Source organism: Lactuca sativa, chromosome 3, assembly GCF_002870075.4.
Source record: "Lactuca sativa cultivar Salinas chromosome 3, Lsat_Salinas_v11, whole genome shotgun sequence".
Taxonomy (NCBI): Eukaryota; Viridiplantae; Streptophyta; class Magnoliopsida; order Asterales; family Asteraceae; genus Lactuca; species Lactuca sativa.
Window position 1 is genome coordinate 255581793 of NC_056625.2, and position 17813 is coordinate 255599605.

Here is a 17813-nt window from a genome sequence, read left to right on the forward strand (position 1 = left end):
ACACGAGTGAAAAAAAAATCCCGATTCCATGGTCAAACCAAAACACGAGGAAGTCAACACGAGTTCTTCTTGGTCAACACCGATTTTACCAATATCGAAGATGCAGATAGTGAAGATGACAATGAGATAAATGCATCTAATGAAAAGAATATAAAGAAATTAAGTATAACATGCAGAGTATAAGGATGATATTATAGTGCAAAAGAACAACTTACAATTCAAAAAGAACTTCAAAGAGTCAGGTGTTTATAAGTAAAGGGTGAGGAAGATGTCAATCGGTGGGGAAGATGTCAATCGGTAAGGAAAATAAGAATAATTTGGAACTTTATGGAACAACTTTTGATTATGGAAGCAATAGTGACTACATGCAAGAAACACATTGTGAGCGTTTGAAAATGCAACATGAAATACAAAGGTCAAAAGGTGTTAAAAAGTCGGTAAGGCTACCTGGTATCCTCACGACTGAAAAGCAAGTCACATCATCATCTAATCATTCCACAACCATTTCATAAGGTTGTGGAAATGATGTTCACTAGTGAAAAAGATAGAGAAAAAGAAAAAAAGGTGGAGAGAGAAAGAGAAAGAGAGAGAGAGAGAGAGAGAGAGAGAGAGAGAGAGAAAGAAGCTATCCGTAAAGGTTGGTGAAAACCCCCACTCCACAAGAGAACCACTAAAACTTGGGGCGGTATTCACCTGTGGAAACCCACCCTCCACATCACCTTCTACATGTGAAATGGTGCCCATACCCGATAGCCTAATACCTATAAACAATGAAGACTTGGAAATCGATGAGCCTAATGTAGAGACCTTGGTCAATACTGCAGCTATAAGGGTAGTAGACTCAATGGAAGCATGTTCTTTCCACTCTAACAAAGTTGAACTAGCTAGATAATTATTTTTGTCAAAATGACAAAAGCACCCATGATGTAGGAAAAATGAAATAATAGCTAATTCCATGACATCAAGGTCTAATCAAAGAAGCAACATGTGCTGACACCTTGCAAACATAAACTTGGTACCTAACTTTCAGCTTGAGGAAAAGCATGTGCTTTAATTCGGCAATCTTGATAGAGGTAATATTGATATAGAGTGAGACTTCAACTATAATAAATGAAGATTGATTTTGCTACATGTTAAATTCTCATGAATTTTGACACTTGTCATTTTATTATATTTTTTAAACAAATAATATACACATGTCAATTGTTGGTTTTTTCAATTTTTATATTAAAAAGTCACATAATACTTTTATATTTATATATGTAAAATATTAAATATGATAAATGTGATAATACTTATAATTAATAGGTTTCTTTATTTATTATTTCAAAATTTTATTTAAAAAATACTTAACGCTAATATTTTAATATTTAATTTTTTGTTTAATCAACCCGTGTAATACACGGATTTTACACCTAGTACATAAATATAGGGACAAGGACCAAAATGGAATATTTTTCGGTTTATGTTTTACATCTCATTATAAAGTCCTCCTTAACTAACTATAAATAATTCTTGTCATAGGAATAGTGGGTATTCATTGAGTATTTTGCATATTTTTAGTCATCGACAATAGCTTGGGCAGGGGGTTTTTTCTCTTTGGAGTACCTTTTTGATATTAAGGCAAGGAGAACCATTTGGCCTCTTCACTGGTTCTCTTCTCTTTTATTCTAATTTGTAACAAACAACTTATTTGGTTTATATTTTCAGTATTTTGATTTAATTACTTCATTTAAATCCTATCAAAGTCTATCTTTACAACCAACATGTCAAAAAAAGTAAATCACTAGTCTCTTCAAAGAACAAATTTGTCTAGTCTCTTTTGAGATCTCGCATTCACAGTAAAGACTGAAGTTTCACATAATTTTCAAGTTCCTTACAGAAACCAAACCGAGTTAAGTAGATGGTGGTGGTTCCTCATTATTTTTCGGTGGAGGTGGCGGTGCACTTGGTGCACTTGAAGTGTTGCGTGGCTTCGCCGGACTATACCTTTTAAGCAGCCTGACCTTGTTTTCCTTCCACCATTCTACTGCCTGCTGCTCTGCAAACCTCCTTTTACTACAAATATTGAAGAAAATTTGGATTAAGTTCATATAATGGATTAGGTTAGATCCACTGTTTATACATCCGTACAACTGACTGAATCTTTCTGTTCAAGTACCTGAATCTAACTCGCTTGAATATTTTGGTACCATCTGGAAGTTGGAGTAGGGTTACATAAACACCAGATTCAAATTGTTCAATAACTTCATTGACTCCCTCACTCTTTACATGCTTATGTACTCTTGAACTACCTTCTATGCTTTTCTGACTTGCTGTGTTATTATTACTAGTTGAAGCTTCATCGTTTTCTTGTGGAGGAATGTCAACATTTTGTGATGTATCTTGGGATCCATCAACATTCTGTGTCGATTTATTGGGCTCCTCAAGATCTTCGTTTTCATCGATTTTATGATATTTTTTTCTTGTGACTTTACTGGTAGTACGACTTGCTTCAGGCTGATCTGATTGCGAGCAAGAACAACTTGAGAAGGATGTATCATTTCCATGGGTTTTGATGTAGTTATTGACTTTATCTGTCAAGGCTTTGAAGGTTTCATCATCGGAGATTTCAGGTGGCAGTTTTTCTGTCAATTCGTTTAACTGATAGAATACAGTAAAATAGTTACAACTTACAACCTCATTATCACAATTGTTCATCTTTGTTGATCATCAAAATTCAGTACTATTTGTCTTCGAACTCTATATGGTTTCTTTCAAACTTTTAAACAGTATATTATATGCATTTAATAGATCAATTTCTTAATTCAGTAGTTTATATGGTGCAGAAAATTGGAAATAGATATGATATTTACAGTACCTGAGTTGTGATGCATTTGAAGACATCCACAACAATTGTGCGTTTGGCAGCTTTTGCTGCAGTTAATGACTCAGCGTGTTTAGTATCATTCCGCAACTTTCTAATATCTGCATCTTGCTTTTCACTTTTATGCTTCAAATGTTTCACCTACCATGCATAAATCTCAATATAATTTAGTTCAATTATGCATGCAAACACACATAAGAAAAAGTTAGCAAAAGAAGATCCAGTACATGGTTTTGCAATTTCGACACTTCTTGGCTCAAAGCATCATTCGACTTCTTAAAACCATCAATCACACCCCTCGAGAACATAGGAGCACCAGATTGTGGAGAATTAGATCTTCTTGGACGTGGTGGAAACTGTGAACCAGATCTCAAAGCATTCTGATGAGCACTGAGTGAACTCGGAAATGCAACATCCTTTAAACTCTGAAACGCTGGAACTTGTGAAGTTCTTACAATAGAATAAGAATCAGATTTCGATCCATATTTCCCTGATTTCACTTCATGGTATTTAACCGGTTCCATAGTGGGGGAAATCAGAACCCTTGAAGTCCTCAACCTACTCCCATCCATGTGGTTTCGAGTACTAAGCCTCTTGTTGAAATTAGCGACATTATTATTATTATTACTATTATTATTATTACCACATTCAGCGGCTTTTGCAAGCTTTGCATAACAAGAATCACAAACACGATGAGGCTTTCCTGGAATTGGAGCCAATGCTGCTCTCAAAGCCTTTCGGGAGCTACAACCATGACAATACACAAGCCCACAATTGAAACAATTACGTCTCATTCTTGTAAAACCAAATGCTTGTCTACATCCAGAACAAACTGATTGATCTGCTCCAGATACAGCCCACTTATGAACGCATATACTCGCAGTATAAGTCGCACCACACGACACACTTTTCACAATCCTATCTTTAAATGATTCAACCAAAGTTGGTGTGTTTCGATCTTCAATGTCCCCATGTCCTAGTCTTCCATTTTCACCTTTTCCCCATGTGAACACTTCACTTCTTGATGTCAACACAGCAACATGGTATGCTCCACATGCGATTTCTTCAACAAATTCGCCTACTAATTTATCTTGCACCATGGAAGGAGATTTTCCATTAGCTTGTGGGTTACCGAGTTGACCATGCGCAGGACTACCCATAGTGAAGACATGACCGGATGTTGTAAGGCCTACAGTCATAGTATGTCCACATGCTAATTGATGGAAGTTATAATCAATTAAAGCTGCTATACATGTTGGTTCTGTATAAGATTCTTTGCTTTCGTGACCTAATCGATATTTATCACCATCGCCCCATGTGAATAGCTTTTTAGACGTAGAGTGTCCAGTTTGATTGTTTATAATCTCTACAATTGCTGCAGTATGCCATACACCACATGCAACTTTTATAGTCTTGAGTCCACTTAAAGATGCAACCTCTTTTGGGAAATGTACACTCTCGCGATCTCCATGTCCCAAAGCACCAAAAGTTCCATCTCCAAATGTGAATAGCTTTCCATCGATGGTTGATAAGGCTGAATGAAAATTTCCACAAGCAACCGATGTGACTTGAGTTCCTTCTAAAGGTCCAGAAACTCGTTTTGGAATCCAGTGGCTGACATCAGTTCCATGACCAAGAAGTCCAGCATTGTGGGACCCATCTCCCCACGTGTATAAATCTCCAGAGTTAGATATAGCGCATGTGTGAAACTCACCACATGCAATCGAGTCAATGTTGGAGACCGAAAGGAATTCTACAAGGCGAGGGCGACCATGATGTCGGTCTGTTCCATGACCAAGCCTACCTCCGGATTCCTCTCCACAAGTGAAAATCTCACCTTGTTTTGTTAGAAGTGAAATGTGTTGAACGCCACAAGCAATTTTTTGTACGTCTATGACTACATTTGACTCCAATGGTTTAGGAGTTAGGACATCATTTTTACCATTTGCAGATTGATTGTTACAAGTTCCATCACAACAAACCTTTCCCCAAAGGTAAACATCTCCTAATGATTCTATGTCATCAGGTCCAGAAGTAGGATTTGAACAACTAGGAGTGCTTGAAACACTAATCCTGTTATATCCATCTGCACAGCTTGTTCTTAGTTGCATGTTTGTGTGTTCAGATGCCACATCTAAGAACGTGAACTCTAATGTTAGTTACACCAAAAGGATGCCAACTTTGACTTGAGTAGCTACTATAGCGTCGTGAAACTGTAGTACGAAAAAGTAGAAAACTAATTTAGAGGTTGCACACATTACACAAAATGTAAAGATATGAAAACATGAAATTATAAAATTATTCCTCTTTTATCATTTTTTTTCTTTTTTATTGTATCTAATAAATTTTATATTCTAGAGCAAACAGTATTAGAGGCATGCTTATAGATAATAAAACAAGGATTTGTTCCACTAGGTGATTGAAGACCTATGTTACTATTATTATATACTCCATCTATTCTAGAAAAGAAGACCACTTTGCTAAACATTCAAATATAGAGAAGAATTTGCACCATCTCTAGCTATAGTAGATCACTACAACTCGTAGCATAGAATTTTGTGTGTTATAGCAATAATAACTTTCGGACGTTGCTTGGAACATGTATAGATGATAAATATTTTTCTATGGAAATTAGTATAATTTATGAATTGATTATAATTCATATGCGTTTCAAGTAGGAAATGAATATACAACATGTGTAGGCTATGGGCTTGAATAAATTAACGATATCAATAAAGCACTTCTTACTTCAAAAAATCATTTTTTATTTCTTTTAATAGGAAATGGAAAATAAAAATAATGTGGCAATATTTTTGAAAAAAGCAAATAGTGGTTAGACAAAACAAGTAGAGCGTCGGCCGAAAGTAAATTAAGTTGGCGGCTTATAAGTCTAGGTGTCCTCTCGTCCTACAAGCTAGTTTTGGGAGTGAGATCTACACTTAAGTATACGGTTTGATATAGGCCTAGTATTGGGCTGGGTTCATATCATGAAGATTTGTTCTAATTTTTAAAAGGGGTGGGATTATTTCACATTCCAGTATGCCTTGTCGAATAAATTTGATCTCATCACTAATAAAACAAATTACTCAAGAGCGTAACTTTTGATTATCAATCAATCTAGAGGCATAAGTGGAATTGACCGTCTCCTGCTAATCATCAGCATAATGACTTCAACAAGCCTGATAACTAAATCCAATCTCCCTACAAGTTCTATAGGTCATCTAACTGATATGATCCTTAACGACATATGTATGGCATGATAACATAATGATCATGATTTAAGTTTGTGTTGGATGATTCAACACTATGGTATTCGAAGCAGGGTTTTGATATATGCTGATTTATAATCACATTGATGTATGATATTAGAATGCTCATGAATAACTCGTTGATTGAATCATCAACATATAATCTAAAATGCATTGATTAACCAGAAGTCATAAAACTTTTTGCTTTAAACTTTCAAAGAATATAATGAATCTAAAATGCATAACCATCAAGAAGCAGATAAGCACCTCTAACCCACCAAATCACAATAAAAGAGCTATGTAGCAAATTACAGAGTGATTTTCTTTTCATTTTCAGCACTTTAATGATAAGAAGTTTCATATCATTGGCAAAATGCAATTGGAGAATCATTCAAGCACAGTGACAAATTCACATATAGTTTCTCGTGTGAGCATATACTATGATCAATCTTGTGTAATAAGTGAGCATATATATTAGTGTATGAAGAAGCATCATACATTGGGCTTTCCCATCCTGTTGTACTTGATTAACCACACACCTTCTTCTAATACAATGAGTTCTTTCAAAGAGAGGATAAAATGAATTACGCATGCTGCAAAGGGGAAATAGAGCGTTTTAAAAACGTTCTTCAAGAAACTAACACAAGATGATAGCAATGAGGTTAAAAACCTTTTTTAAAGCAAACATAAACATGGTATGACTGAAAAATTGTGCAAAGCTTCAATCAGTGTCCTTTCACTACAATACAAAGCTGATAGCTAGAGTGAATCTTTAAATACATGGCCTACAACAATAATCAAGCACACCAGTATACATCGATCATTTAGGATATCTTTTCAATTACCAGATCATTCATAAAGGCTAACTACCATGGAAAGCATACAAGGGGCATGAGACTAAATTTCTTAATTACCATGGAAAACTACTCAAACAACCTTATATACGGAAATTTTCTTTGAACTTCCAACCTAAGTGTTTCAATTAATGGTAACAAGGTGTAATTCAATGCATACTGAAAACTTCTGCCCCTAAGTCTTATAAACTTCAAGGTTTCATATACGTCAACTCACACTCAAATAATTACAAAAGTATTTAATTTATAAGTGAAGTAAACACAATCATGATTGTAAAAATTAAAAGAGCTGAAAAATCAAGAATTTGAACACATTTTGGGAGATTTCTCTCACTAACCTATTTTATGTGTTGCATCTATAATGAGATTGGGAGAGAAAGTTGTAGAATATCACGGTTAGGATCTGCCATTCCATCAGAAACCCTATCTTTGTAACTTTCCGCGTAGGTTTTCATAAATAATCAATCCAAATAATCTTTTTCTTCTTTCACATATCATAAACTTAAATTCTTCCGCAATTTCTCGAGATCTTCAGAAGATTACGACCTCTTTCATCCAGAATAAAAGGTATCACCACTTGAATTTACGATAAACCTAATTAACGATGACACATTAGAGAAGACCAAATAATGTCGATAAATATTGTGTATAAAGTTCTGCGTAATTGTGTGAAATTTGGAGAGAGAGAGAGAGAGAGAGAGAGAGAGAGAGAGAGAGAGAGAGAGAGAGAGAGAAGTTGAAGAAGACATTGAGAAGTTTAGGGACACATTTGCAGCTCAACAGAAACACCCAAGCGACAATGGCGGGGGTGTTGTTATTCACACCTAAAAGTAGGATCAAAACCATTTTTGAAAGTCAAAACCGTTTTGACTAATCTGGAACTTATCATTAGGAACAAACATTAGGGTATAATAGATTTTACATTTATGGTCCCTCGTGTTGTATAACAACTTTGTTTTAATCTTTTATATTTTTAAATATAAATAATCAATCATTTATATTTTTAGATATAAGGTATGAACTCTATAATCTGTGTCTTCCACAGTATGTATAATGTCACTATTTTTCTTCCAGGACAATTTGGTATAAGAAAAAACATAAGAAAATCCAAAACTATTCTTCCTCTGTTTTTATGTAGTCTGTGTTTTTACATTGTTATCTATGTTGTTTTTTCTGCATCTTTTGTACACGCTGTTGTTAAGTAGTCTGTGTTTTTCGTTTTGTTCTGAGATTTGGGTGTCCTCTGTTGTGTTTTCGACTGAGTTGATCAACACAAATCATAATATGTGACAAAGATTATATGTGTTATTTTTGTTATAGATTTGTCTATTTTGCATGTTGTCCATATACCCCTTTGTGTCATTTGCTCTACCTTTTTTCTCTGTTCTAATGTTATGCAATCTGTGTTTTTGTTTTTGTTCAGAGATTTGGGCCTCCTCTCTTATCATTGTATTTTGATGCAATTTATATTTTTGCTTTTCTTTATACAGTTTCTCTATCTCACTTGCTTTGGGGTTTTTTTTGCCAGGTCATATGTTCTTTTTTCCAACTGAAATCAACATTTGGTGTATATCTCCATGGTATTCTTTGATTAACTATAGATATCTAAGGGAGTTCATCTATAATTCTTGATGGGTGTGTTATTGTGGTATTCTCCAGTCATCGGTTTTCTATTATAACCTCCGGTTAGAAGTCGTCGCCTCCTGCGTTTCACCTACATCGACCCTTGGCTTCAACTTCCCAAGAAAACCACAATATGACTTGTGTGTTTCCTTCATCAACATCTGGGGAATTGGAACACTCTTTCGAAGGTATTCATTCCTCTTTTACTCTTAAGATTGTTTATTTATGTACATTACTCAAACGGTGTTTGTTTGTTCTCTCAGCACCATATTTCAAATAAGCAGATAATGTCTTCATCTTCTTGGGATATGTATAACATTATTGGAGATCAAGTGCAATGTAGTGTTATTTTGAAGGTATGGTTTTGACCTTTTGTCACTACGAAGTCTTACTATAACAGATTTTATACGGAAAATTAGAAATTTTACTCTTATAATTTGAATGCAGGCTACTTCATCTGATCTTAGGACACCATTGACAAGTATCGACCATTTTACTGTGTTGTTGCCTGATCCTAATGCATCAAAAATGCAGTGGACTTTAGACTGCCACAATGGTAAATCCATTCGACGCATCCAACTACTACATTGTTTATTTGGAGCACATCCAGATGCGGAACGAATACCCTCTAACCCCTTCATAACCCCCGCAATGCGGGGAAATCTTTTCTAGTATATTAGCAAATTTTACATTTACCGTCCCTTCTTGTACATATAATTTTATATTTTAATTCTTTATTATATTTAATATAAATAATATTAAATATATGATAATTATTTTTAAATATAAATTTGTTAACAAAATTTACATATATAGTCCTATATTTTACATATTATTTTACTTAAAATAAATAATATTACATATGATCTTTATTTTACATATTATTATTAATATAAATTACATATTTATAGTTATAAAACTAATATATCGTATATTAATAATAGATAAAATGTAATATTTTTTTAAGATATGACAATGACAATTTTTTTCTTAATTATTGTCTTTTTGATCTTCCATATTTAGTCATGAAATAGAAACCATCTTATTTATATTATTTAGATGCTTTTAGATTATATTTCACGACATTATAGTTGATATAATATAAATCCTTGATAATTGTTATTGTATTATTCATATATATCTCTTTATATTAATTTCAAAATAGATCTTTAAATTTTGAGTTATACATTTCAGGATGTGCTAATATCTTATTGTATAAATCTGACTAAATTTGAGGTCATTTATCTTCACTATATTCGAGAGAAACAGCTATTGCCAGAAATTCAGAATTTCCGCAATAACTTAACAATCGAATCAAATGGTGTGTATATATATATATATATATATATATATATATATATATATATATATATATATATATATATATATATATATACTAGTAGCGTACCCACGCGATGCTGCGGCGCCAGATAGTTCCTTTCGATAGATAGTTTTCATGCAGCGATTACTATCTTTTTCGTGTTAAATAGTTCATTTCAGCCTTTTGGCGGATTGTTTTCAGTTGGATAGTTCCATTCGTTGAATAGTTTCTAACTAGGTACGTACATGCGGGGATGTAATAGTTTCATATATGATGTTATATATTGCTCTGGTTTTTATTTTACCATTATTTTGTGGGGGTTCATAAAATGATTATGAAAAAAACATATCGATGCATGTTTTGTTTTTTGGAAAAGGATGATGAATTTTCTTTCTCCTAAATATATTGTGTTTGAAATAAAATTATATTGCTTTTTTGGTTAAAAATAAAAGTACATTATTTTTGTATGAATGATAAAATCATTTCATGATTAGGTTTAGTTCCATTTCCATGATTAGTTTCATTTCCATTTCCATGATTTGGTTCCACTACTTTTCTTTTGATCCGGACCAAAAAAAAAAAAAAAAACTTTGGGCTGAGTCCAAGCGTTTTGTATCCTTTGTTGCTTCTGACTCAGTCTAAACTTCTAATCTGGTTATTAAGGGATAATGACTTAAAAGGGTAATGTATTTTTCGATTTGTACACATTTGGTCACTAAGTTTTTTTCGTCCACATTTACCCCTTCAACTTGTTAAACCGTACACATTCAGTCCTTATGACCGGTTACTCCAGGTTAGCCGGGAAAAATGACTTGATAGGGTATTATATTTCTTATTTTGTACACATTTAGTCCTTAATGTTTTTGTACACATTTAGTCCTTAATGTTTTTGTACACATTTAGTCCTTAATATATATTTTTTTCAAAATAAGTCATTTTTGTTTTTGTACTAATTTAGTACTTATGTATGATTTCTTTAGGGTTTTCTCACGACATCTTACGTGGGACAATCATTGATGAAGTGTGCGGCTGTTGATATTTATGTGTAACGTCTCATTTTCACAACCAAAAATTTTAATTTTTAAATAAGGCAAAAGTCCCTAATTATAAATCCATTATTAAGAAAAAAACGTTTATTCCAAAATACATTTATCGAAAATCAGAGTAATATAAGAAACATTGAATCCTCAATATTGTTGATGAGTGTGTACAATCATGTCTTCGCCTTTCCACGATCTACGATAGAACCCGAAAACATAAACAGTTGGGTAAGTATAAAGTTTAGTGAATTTTCCCCAAAATACTCAATATAACAAACGTATTATCATGCATACTAAGCCCACACTCATCAGATTGGAATACCTTGTCCCAATCAGTTATCAGACTCGAATGCCAACATGCAACAGGTCCATTCAGTCATCAGACTGGAATACCCATGTTTTGTCAGCATGTCGCCTTAACCCAACCGCTCTTCTCGAGCCTCCGTGCCTACACCTTACAGCCGGCGCGCACTAGGTATCTTAGCCTACAACATATAGCAGGACACCTCAACCTATCCCGCTACCATATGGCTATCCCACGTAAGATGTCGTGAGAAAACCTAAAGAAATCATTCATAAGTACTAATTAATAAGTACAAAAACAAACATGACTTACTTTGTAACAAAAAAAATATATTAAGGACTCATTGTGTACAAAAATATTAAGGACTAAATGTGCATAAAGTGAGAAATATATTTCCCTATTAAGTCATTTTTACCGGCTAACCTGGAGTAGCCGGTCATAAGGGCTAAATGTATACAGTTTAACAAGTTGAAGGGGTAAATATGGACGAAAATAAAAAGTCAGTGACTAAATGTATACAAATCAAAAAATACATTACCCTTTTCAGTTATTATCCTGATTATTAACTATCAAATGAACCCTAAATGCTTAGGTCTAGATTTTTTTTGTTCAGATGGAGATTGAAAGGTTACATTCATATTACTATTTAGAGTAAATTACATGTTTGGTACACGAAGGTTTCCCTTTAACGACAATGGAATAAGGGGCCCAAAAGTTTTATAAAAGTGTAGTTTTATGGACCATCAAGGATGAAATTAATCTTGCTGGCTAAATGTGTTTATTTTAGCAAACCAGAGGGACCAAACATGTAATACACAAATGTGTAGTTTTCTAGACCTTCAATCATGAAATTAATCTTGCGGGCTAAATATGTTAATTTCAGCAAACCAAAGGGATCAAACATGTAATAAACATATGGTATTTATGTATCTCATGCATTTGCAACTATAATATCCGCAATTAAATCAAAATAAATTTTTTGTCTTTTTTATGTTCCTATTGATACTTTATGACATAAATTTTTCTAATATTTATAAAAGAGAAAACCATTAAAAATACAACTAATTTAGTAAAATAAATCAATTTCGTCTAGTTGTTTTTATTTTTGATATATAACTAGAAATAAAAATGAAATATTATATAGAACAACCATGTAATACCCACATTTAACATTAGTGAAAACAAATACCAAAGCGTCTTATTCAGGGAAATGATCCATCAATAACCTCAAACGAGCAGCAACTCTGTATAATGTCTTCATCTCCAAAACTTGGTCAAGGGCAAAATCGTCTTATTCAGGGCAAATTTACATCACTATCTAAATATATGTATGTAACACTTAGGAAAACATAATGGACAATGAAAATTTAAAAGTAGGCCTTGAAATTATTTCAAACCTAGAATGCAATGCAGCTCATCATTATTAAGCTGTCTTTAAAATCAAATCCAACTTCACTAATATGATCTTTGTGTCCAGCAAATTGATTAGTCTATGTGAGTTTGTAAATAAATTGGTCATTAAATTAAGAAACTCTAATAAATGATAAATACAATTTGAACCGTTCATTTCCATCTAAGCAGTGTTGCTTTCAAGCGTAGAGTTCCTTGATCATCCAATATTTGCAAATTCACCGTGAATTCCTATAAATTTCTAAAAAAATGACATCAAAATTAAATATTAGAATAAGAATTTCAAACAAATCTGCAAATGAATACATCATACAACTAACGCTTCCACAAGATCGAACATGTGTATTTAAAGTATTATTAACCATGAAATCATAGAACATGCCATAATAAATCGAACCCAATACACACAAAGATAAAGATATGAAATTATTAGAAAAAAGGAAAGGAAAAAAATGGGTGATAACCAGCATTTGTTGAAGCCAAAAATGATTTATTACAATCCCATTAGTACTTTTCTAATCCTTAATTAAGTACCAAAGAATATTACGAGGACCATGATACCCTTTCATTTTATTCTTTTGTAGTTTATTGAAACTTGAAAGTATAAGAAATAAAACAAAATCCAAAGAATTGCAATTTTTGTTTTTTCTCGATTAATCATGAATATACCCTCGACCATTTATGAAACCATCCAGAGGTATCCAGTTGTGAGGTAGTTGTGATACCTCTGGATGCAATAGATTCCATTACAAGTTAATATAGACAAAAAAAAACAATTTTCACAAAAAATATCCATTCAAATAACAACAAAAAAAACAAAAATATATACATGCTACCAAACGCAGCACCAAACATACATTCCACTACATTGTCGATCGCAGAGACACTAAGGAATGATTTAATAATGAGTGTATTGGATGAAAAAAGGAATGATTTGTACTGAGTCAGTCAAATCAGAATCGAAAGTTTGATATTTCGAATTGTCAAGAATGATGGATGTCGATTTTGGAATCGAATGGGAGTTGATTTGTATTGAGTCGGTCAAAGCAGAATCGAAAGTTTGATATTTCGATTGATATTCAATTTTTTTTGGAGTCGATTTGATGAACTGATGAAGGATTGATAAAAGAATCGATGAGCAAACAAGCAGATGGGTCAAATGATTTAGTGATATTGATGAGTGAACAGAAGGTTTTTGGTTACTGGGTTTGAAAAAATTCGATTTTGATAAGAAGGATTTAATAATGAGTGTATTGGATGAAAAAGGGAATGATTTGGGATTCTTGATAACTTCGATTTTGGAGTACTGTGTTGATAACAAAGGTTTTGGTGTTATGAACGAAGTTTGTACTTGCCTGTTGATGTTGATGATTTTGAGAAAATCTAGTGTTAACGAAATGTCGATTAAGCATCTGAATGATCAAGAGGTTACTGTTCACCGTTAAGCGTTCGACATGCTTCGATTTCGTTAATCTGAATGAAGATTACGTTAATCAGAGATAAAATTTTCGTTAACATGGGGATGAAGTTTCATACGAAGAGGAGAGAGAAAATGGGCTGAAAGGGAGAGAGAAAAAGTTTCGTACGAAGAGGAGAGAAAATTTTTGGGTATGAAGGGATGAAATTTCGTACATTTGTATGAAATTTAGTATGTTGCTATGAATTTTTCGTTTGATTGGGGAATATGAAGTTTCATACGAAGGAGAGAGAGAAAGAAAAAGTTTCGTTCAGGATGTCAAGAAAGTCAAGGAGGATGTGAATTTGCAAATTCAGGAGATTCGTCAGGATATGCAAAAGGGGATTACAATTGTGCAAAGGGATTATGCTTCGATCAATCAAAAAGTTGACATTATTTGTGATGATGTTACCAAATATGTCAAGTTGTACAAAGATTTGAGTCCTCAACTTACTCAACTTTCTACAACGAAAAATCACAATTTTATGGAAGTGCTCAAGCTGCTGAAGGAGCTAAAATATTTAACTGTTAAACCAGTTTCATCTTCGTTGATTACTCCGAAATTTTTATCTCAGAAGTTCATCCATTTCGAAGCCATTTTACACAAACAATTAGCTCCTCTTTCTCACATTTTGAGCCTTCTTCCAACGAATGCCCCCACCTGTTTCCACAGGGGTGCAAGGAGGAGAGAAGACTGTTAGTGGTACGAAGGCTGGTGGCGAAGTTTTGCATGCAGATGCAAAGGTTGTTGGAACGGTGTTTTCTTCGAAGATTCCAATAACAAAAGCAATCATGTCAACAGCTAGGCCAGTTACTTCGATAGTTGTGACAACAATGCCAATTTCAACGAAGCCAATTTCAAGACCAATTTCCAAAGGAATTGTGATTAGGGAAGGTGGCAGTAGTTCGAAGCCTAAGGAAGTTGTTGATAATTCCTCAGTTAAAGACAAAGGCAAAACGATTGTGGTTAAAAATGAAAAGGAGGAAAAAAAAAAAGCTGAAGCAGAGGCTGAGGTTGAAAAGCTTCGAATTGTGCAAAGCATAATGCGACTTCATGCTAACGATCCACCTGGAATGAACAAGGGTGATCCTTCAAAGCATTACAACTATGAAACGATAGAGTCGAAAGTTGCATTTAATCATGTGTATGCTTTCGAAAAGAAGCCAAAGCAGAGCTATGTTGTTCTCAATACATACATGAATCAATTGGATTTTCCTGTTAATGAGATGATGTTTATTATGGCTCAGTACAAAATAGCTGAGAAGTTTGACAACGATGATGAGTACACATACATGAAGATCAGATTTCATGCTGTACTTGGAAAGCTTCCAGAGGAAATTTGGTCACTAGTGAAGATAATGTAACACCAAAGTTTTTAAAACAAATTTTCGTTTAAAATCGTTTATCTCTTTAACACTCTTCATAAAAAATCTCCTTTTTTGTTTAAATTGCAATACATGACTCTTTTGTTTAATCAATTAATAGACAAGGATCCTCAAAACCAATGCTTCTTCTGGTGTGTACAATCGAGCCGGTGCCGTCCCGTGATCCTGAGAAAACCTGAAACATATAACACAAAACATTGTAAGCACGAAGCTTAGTGAGTTCCACAAAATACCACTCTAACACATATTAGCCACTCAAGGCTATAAATCTGTTGACCCTTTGGTCAGTGTGTCTCAGTGGGACCCTCCAGTCCCAACTCTCTGTGGACCCTCTGGCCCTAACTCTATGGACCCAAAGGTCCTAACTCTGATAACTCTAAATCATGCATATCACATATCACAATAAATCTCATAAAATAAATAGCATACAAATACACTGGCACATAACTCTAAACCTAACTTTGTGGACCCTATGGTCCTAGCTCTGTGGACCTTCCGGTCCTAACTCTGATATACACAGCATAAATCACATAGAAATAATGAAGTGCCACACATCGCATAGATAGCATACAATAACTCTGTCACATAACCCTGTTACCACTCTAGGTAAAGTATAGTGGGAAGACTCACTTGGCAAGCAGAAAGCAGATATCCTCACACTTGAATCTCGAACTCGCCACCGCCTAACACATAAGGCCAATATCTCTAATTAACACTCGAAGTATCCACTCTAATTAAACCGGTGATTACTCTTTCCCTCTCTAATCAGATGGTAAAAGACCATTTTACCCCTCCATGGCCTCTATTACCTATGTTGACCAAACCCCAGAGTCAACAAAAGTCAACGGTCAACTCTAACCAGACTCGGCGAGTACACAAGGGTGACTCGGCGAGTCCATGCGTGTCTTCTGACTCTTCCAAGGCCTCACTCGACTCGTCGAGTGAACCTTCCACTTGACGGGTTTCCACTAGATTCGAATCGCGGGGCAACCTGACTCGACTCGTCGAGTCCCATTATGAACTTGGCGAGTTGCTTTCATGATCATACTCAAACGACCTTCTGAGGTCAGATCTGTTCCTCTAATCCATAGATCCGACCTTCCCAAGCTCAATAAACACGTAAAGGTTCAAACTTTACGTTCATGCGACCCACATATAGCCATAAATGGATAAATAACCCTTAAAATGATAACCTTATCTCCAAATTCATAAAGGACTGCATAAAGCTGGGGAATAGGGAGTCTCTGGACCTCTCCAGGTCCAGATCTGAAGATATAGACACAAGAGGGCATCACATACTCTAGATCTCTTACCAAAAGAAGAGAAGAAACCCTAGATTCATGAAATCTATTACCCAAACGAAGCTGGACATGAATCCTTACCTCTCACAACAGCTCTGAATGAAATGATGGAAGATTTGAGTCCCACAGGACATCCTAGCTCGAAATCCATCCTTCCCTTTTCTAAGACATGCCAAAAGATGATGAATTAGCCCTCCTCTTGCACCACATGCTTTCTCTCTGCTCTCTAGGGTTTCTCAGGGTGTAATGGCCGCAAATGAAGGCCATAAGGACCTTTAAATAGGTCCCAAACCCGAGAAATTAGGGTTTCTCTACCCAACACCTACTCGGCGAGTCCCTCCTCTGAATCGTCGAGTCCACTCATTAAATCCGTGTGAGAAGCCCGACTCGACTCAACGAGTTGGATCCTCAACTCATCAAGTCTCTCCTTTAATCACAATATTAACCTACACCATAATAACCCTAAGAATCTGGATGTTACAATTCTCCCCCACTTGAATTAGATTTCACCCTCGAAATCATTCCTCCGTACACAACTCTGGATACTGCTCACGCATCTCTCGCTCTGGCTCCCAAGTCAGCTCGGACCCCTTTCGATGTTGCCACTGGACCTGCACTAGGGGCACTTCCTTGTTCCTCAGAACCTTGATCTTCCGATCCATAATCGCGACCAGTCTCTCAACATAGTTCAGGCTCGCATCCACCTGAATATCCTCTAATGGTACCACTGCCGACTCGTCGGCTATACACTTCCTCGGCTGCGATACGTGAAAGATGTCATGAATCTGGCCCAACTCTGCAGGTAGCTCCAATCGGTAGGCTACCCTGCCTACCCTCGCAATCACTCAGAATAGGCCAATATATCAAGGTCTCAGCTTGCCCCTCTTCCTGAACCGGATCACTCCTTTCCAAGGAGATACCTTCAGGAGTACGAAGTCACCGACCTGGAACTCGAGCTCTGACCGTCGTCTATCCGCATAACTCTTCTGACGGCTCTGGGCCGT

General features: G+C 35.0%; 1 protein-coding gene across 1 annotated transcript; it reads right to left on the reverse strand.

Moving 5' to 3' along the window:
- Window positions 1–1767: 1767 nt before the first annotated feature.
- On the reverse strand, window positions 1768–7762 carry LOC111883298 (PH, RCC1 and FYVE domains-containing protein 1). Its single transcript, XM_023879633.3, has 5 exons — window positions 7307–7762; window positions 3094–5079; window positions 2861–3007; window positions 2162–2643; window positions 1768–2058 (listed from the first exon to the last, which is right to left on the reverse strand). The coding sequence occupies exons 2-5, from the start codon at window positions 4975–4977 to the stop codon at window positions 1896–1898; spliced, it is 2676 nt and encodes an 891-aa protein (XP_023735401.1). The 5' UTR covers window positions 4978–5079; window positions 7307–7762; the 3' UTR covers window positions 1768–1895.
- Window positions 7763–17813: the final 10051 nt, after the last annotated feature.

Excerpts from the sequence above, each read along its gene's own strand:
- LOC111883298 (XM_023879633.3), bottom strand. The coding sequence starts at position 4,977 with ATGCAACTAAGAACAAGCTGTGCAGATGGATATAACAGGATTAGTGTT. Across the intron at positions 3,008-3,093 it reads TGTCGAAATTGCAAAACCAT|GTGAAACATTTGAAGCATAA; the intron begins GTACTGGATCTT and ends TATGCATGGTAG. Across the intron at positions 2,059-2,161 it reads TTCAAGCGAGTTAGATTCAG|TAAAAGGAGGTTTGCAGAGC; the intron begins GTACTTGAACAG and ends CAATATTTGTAG.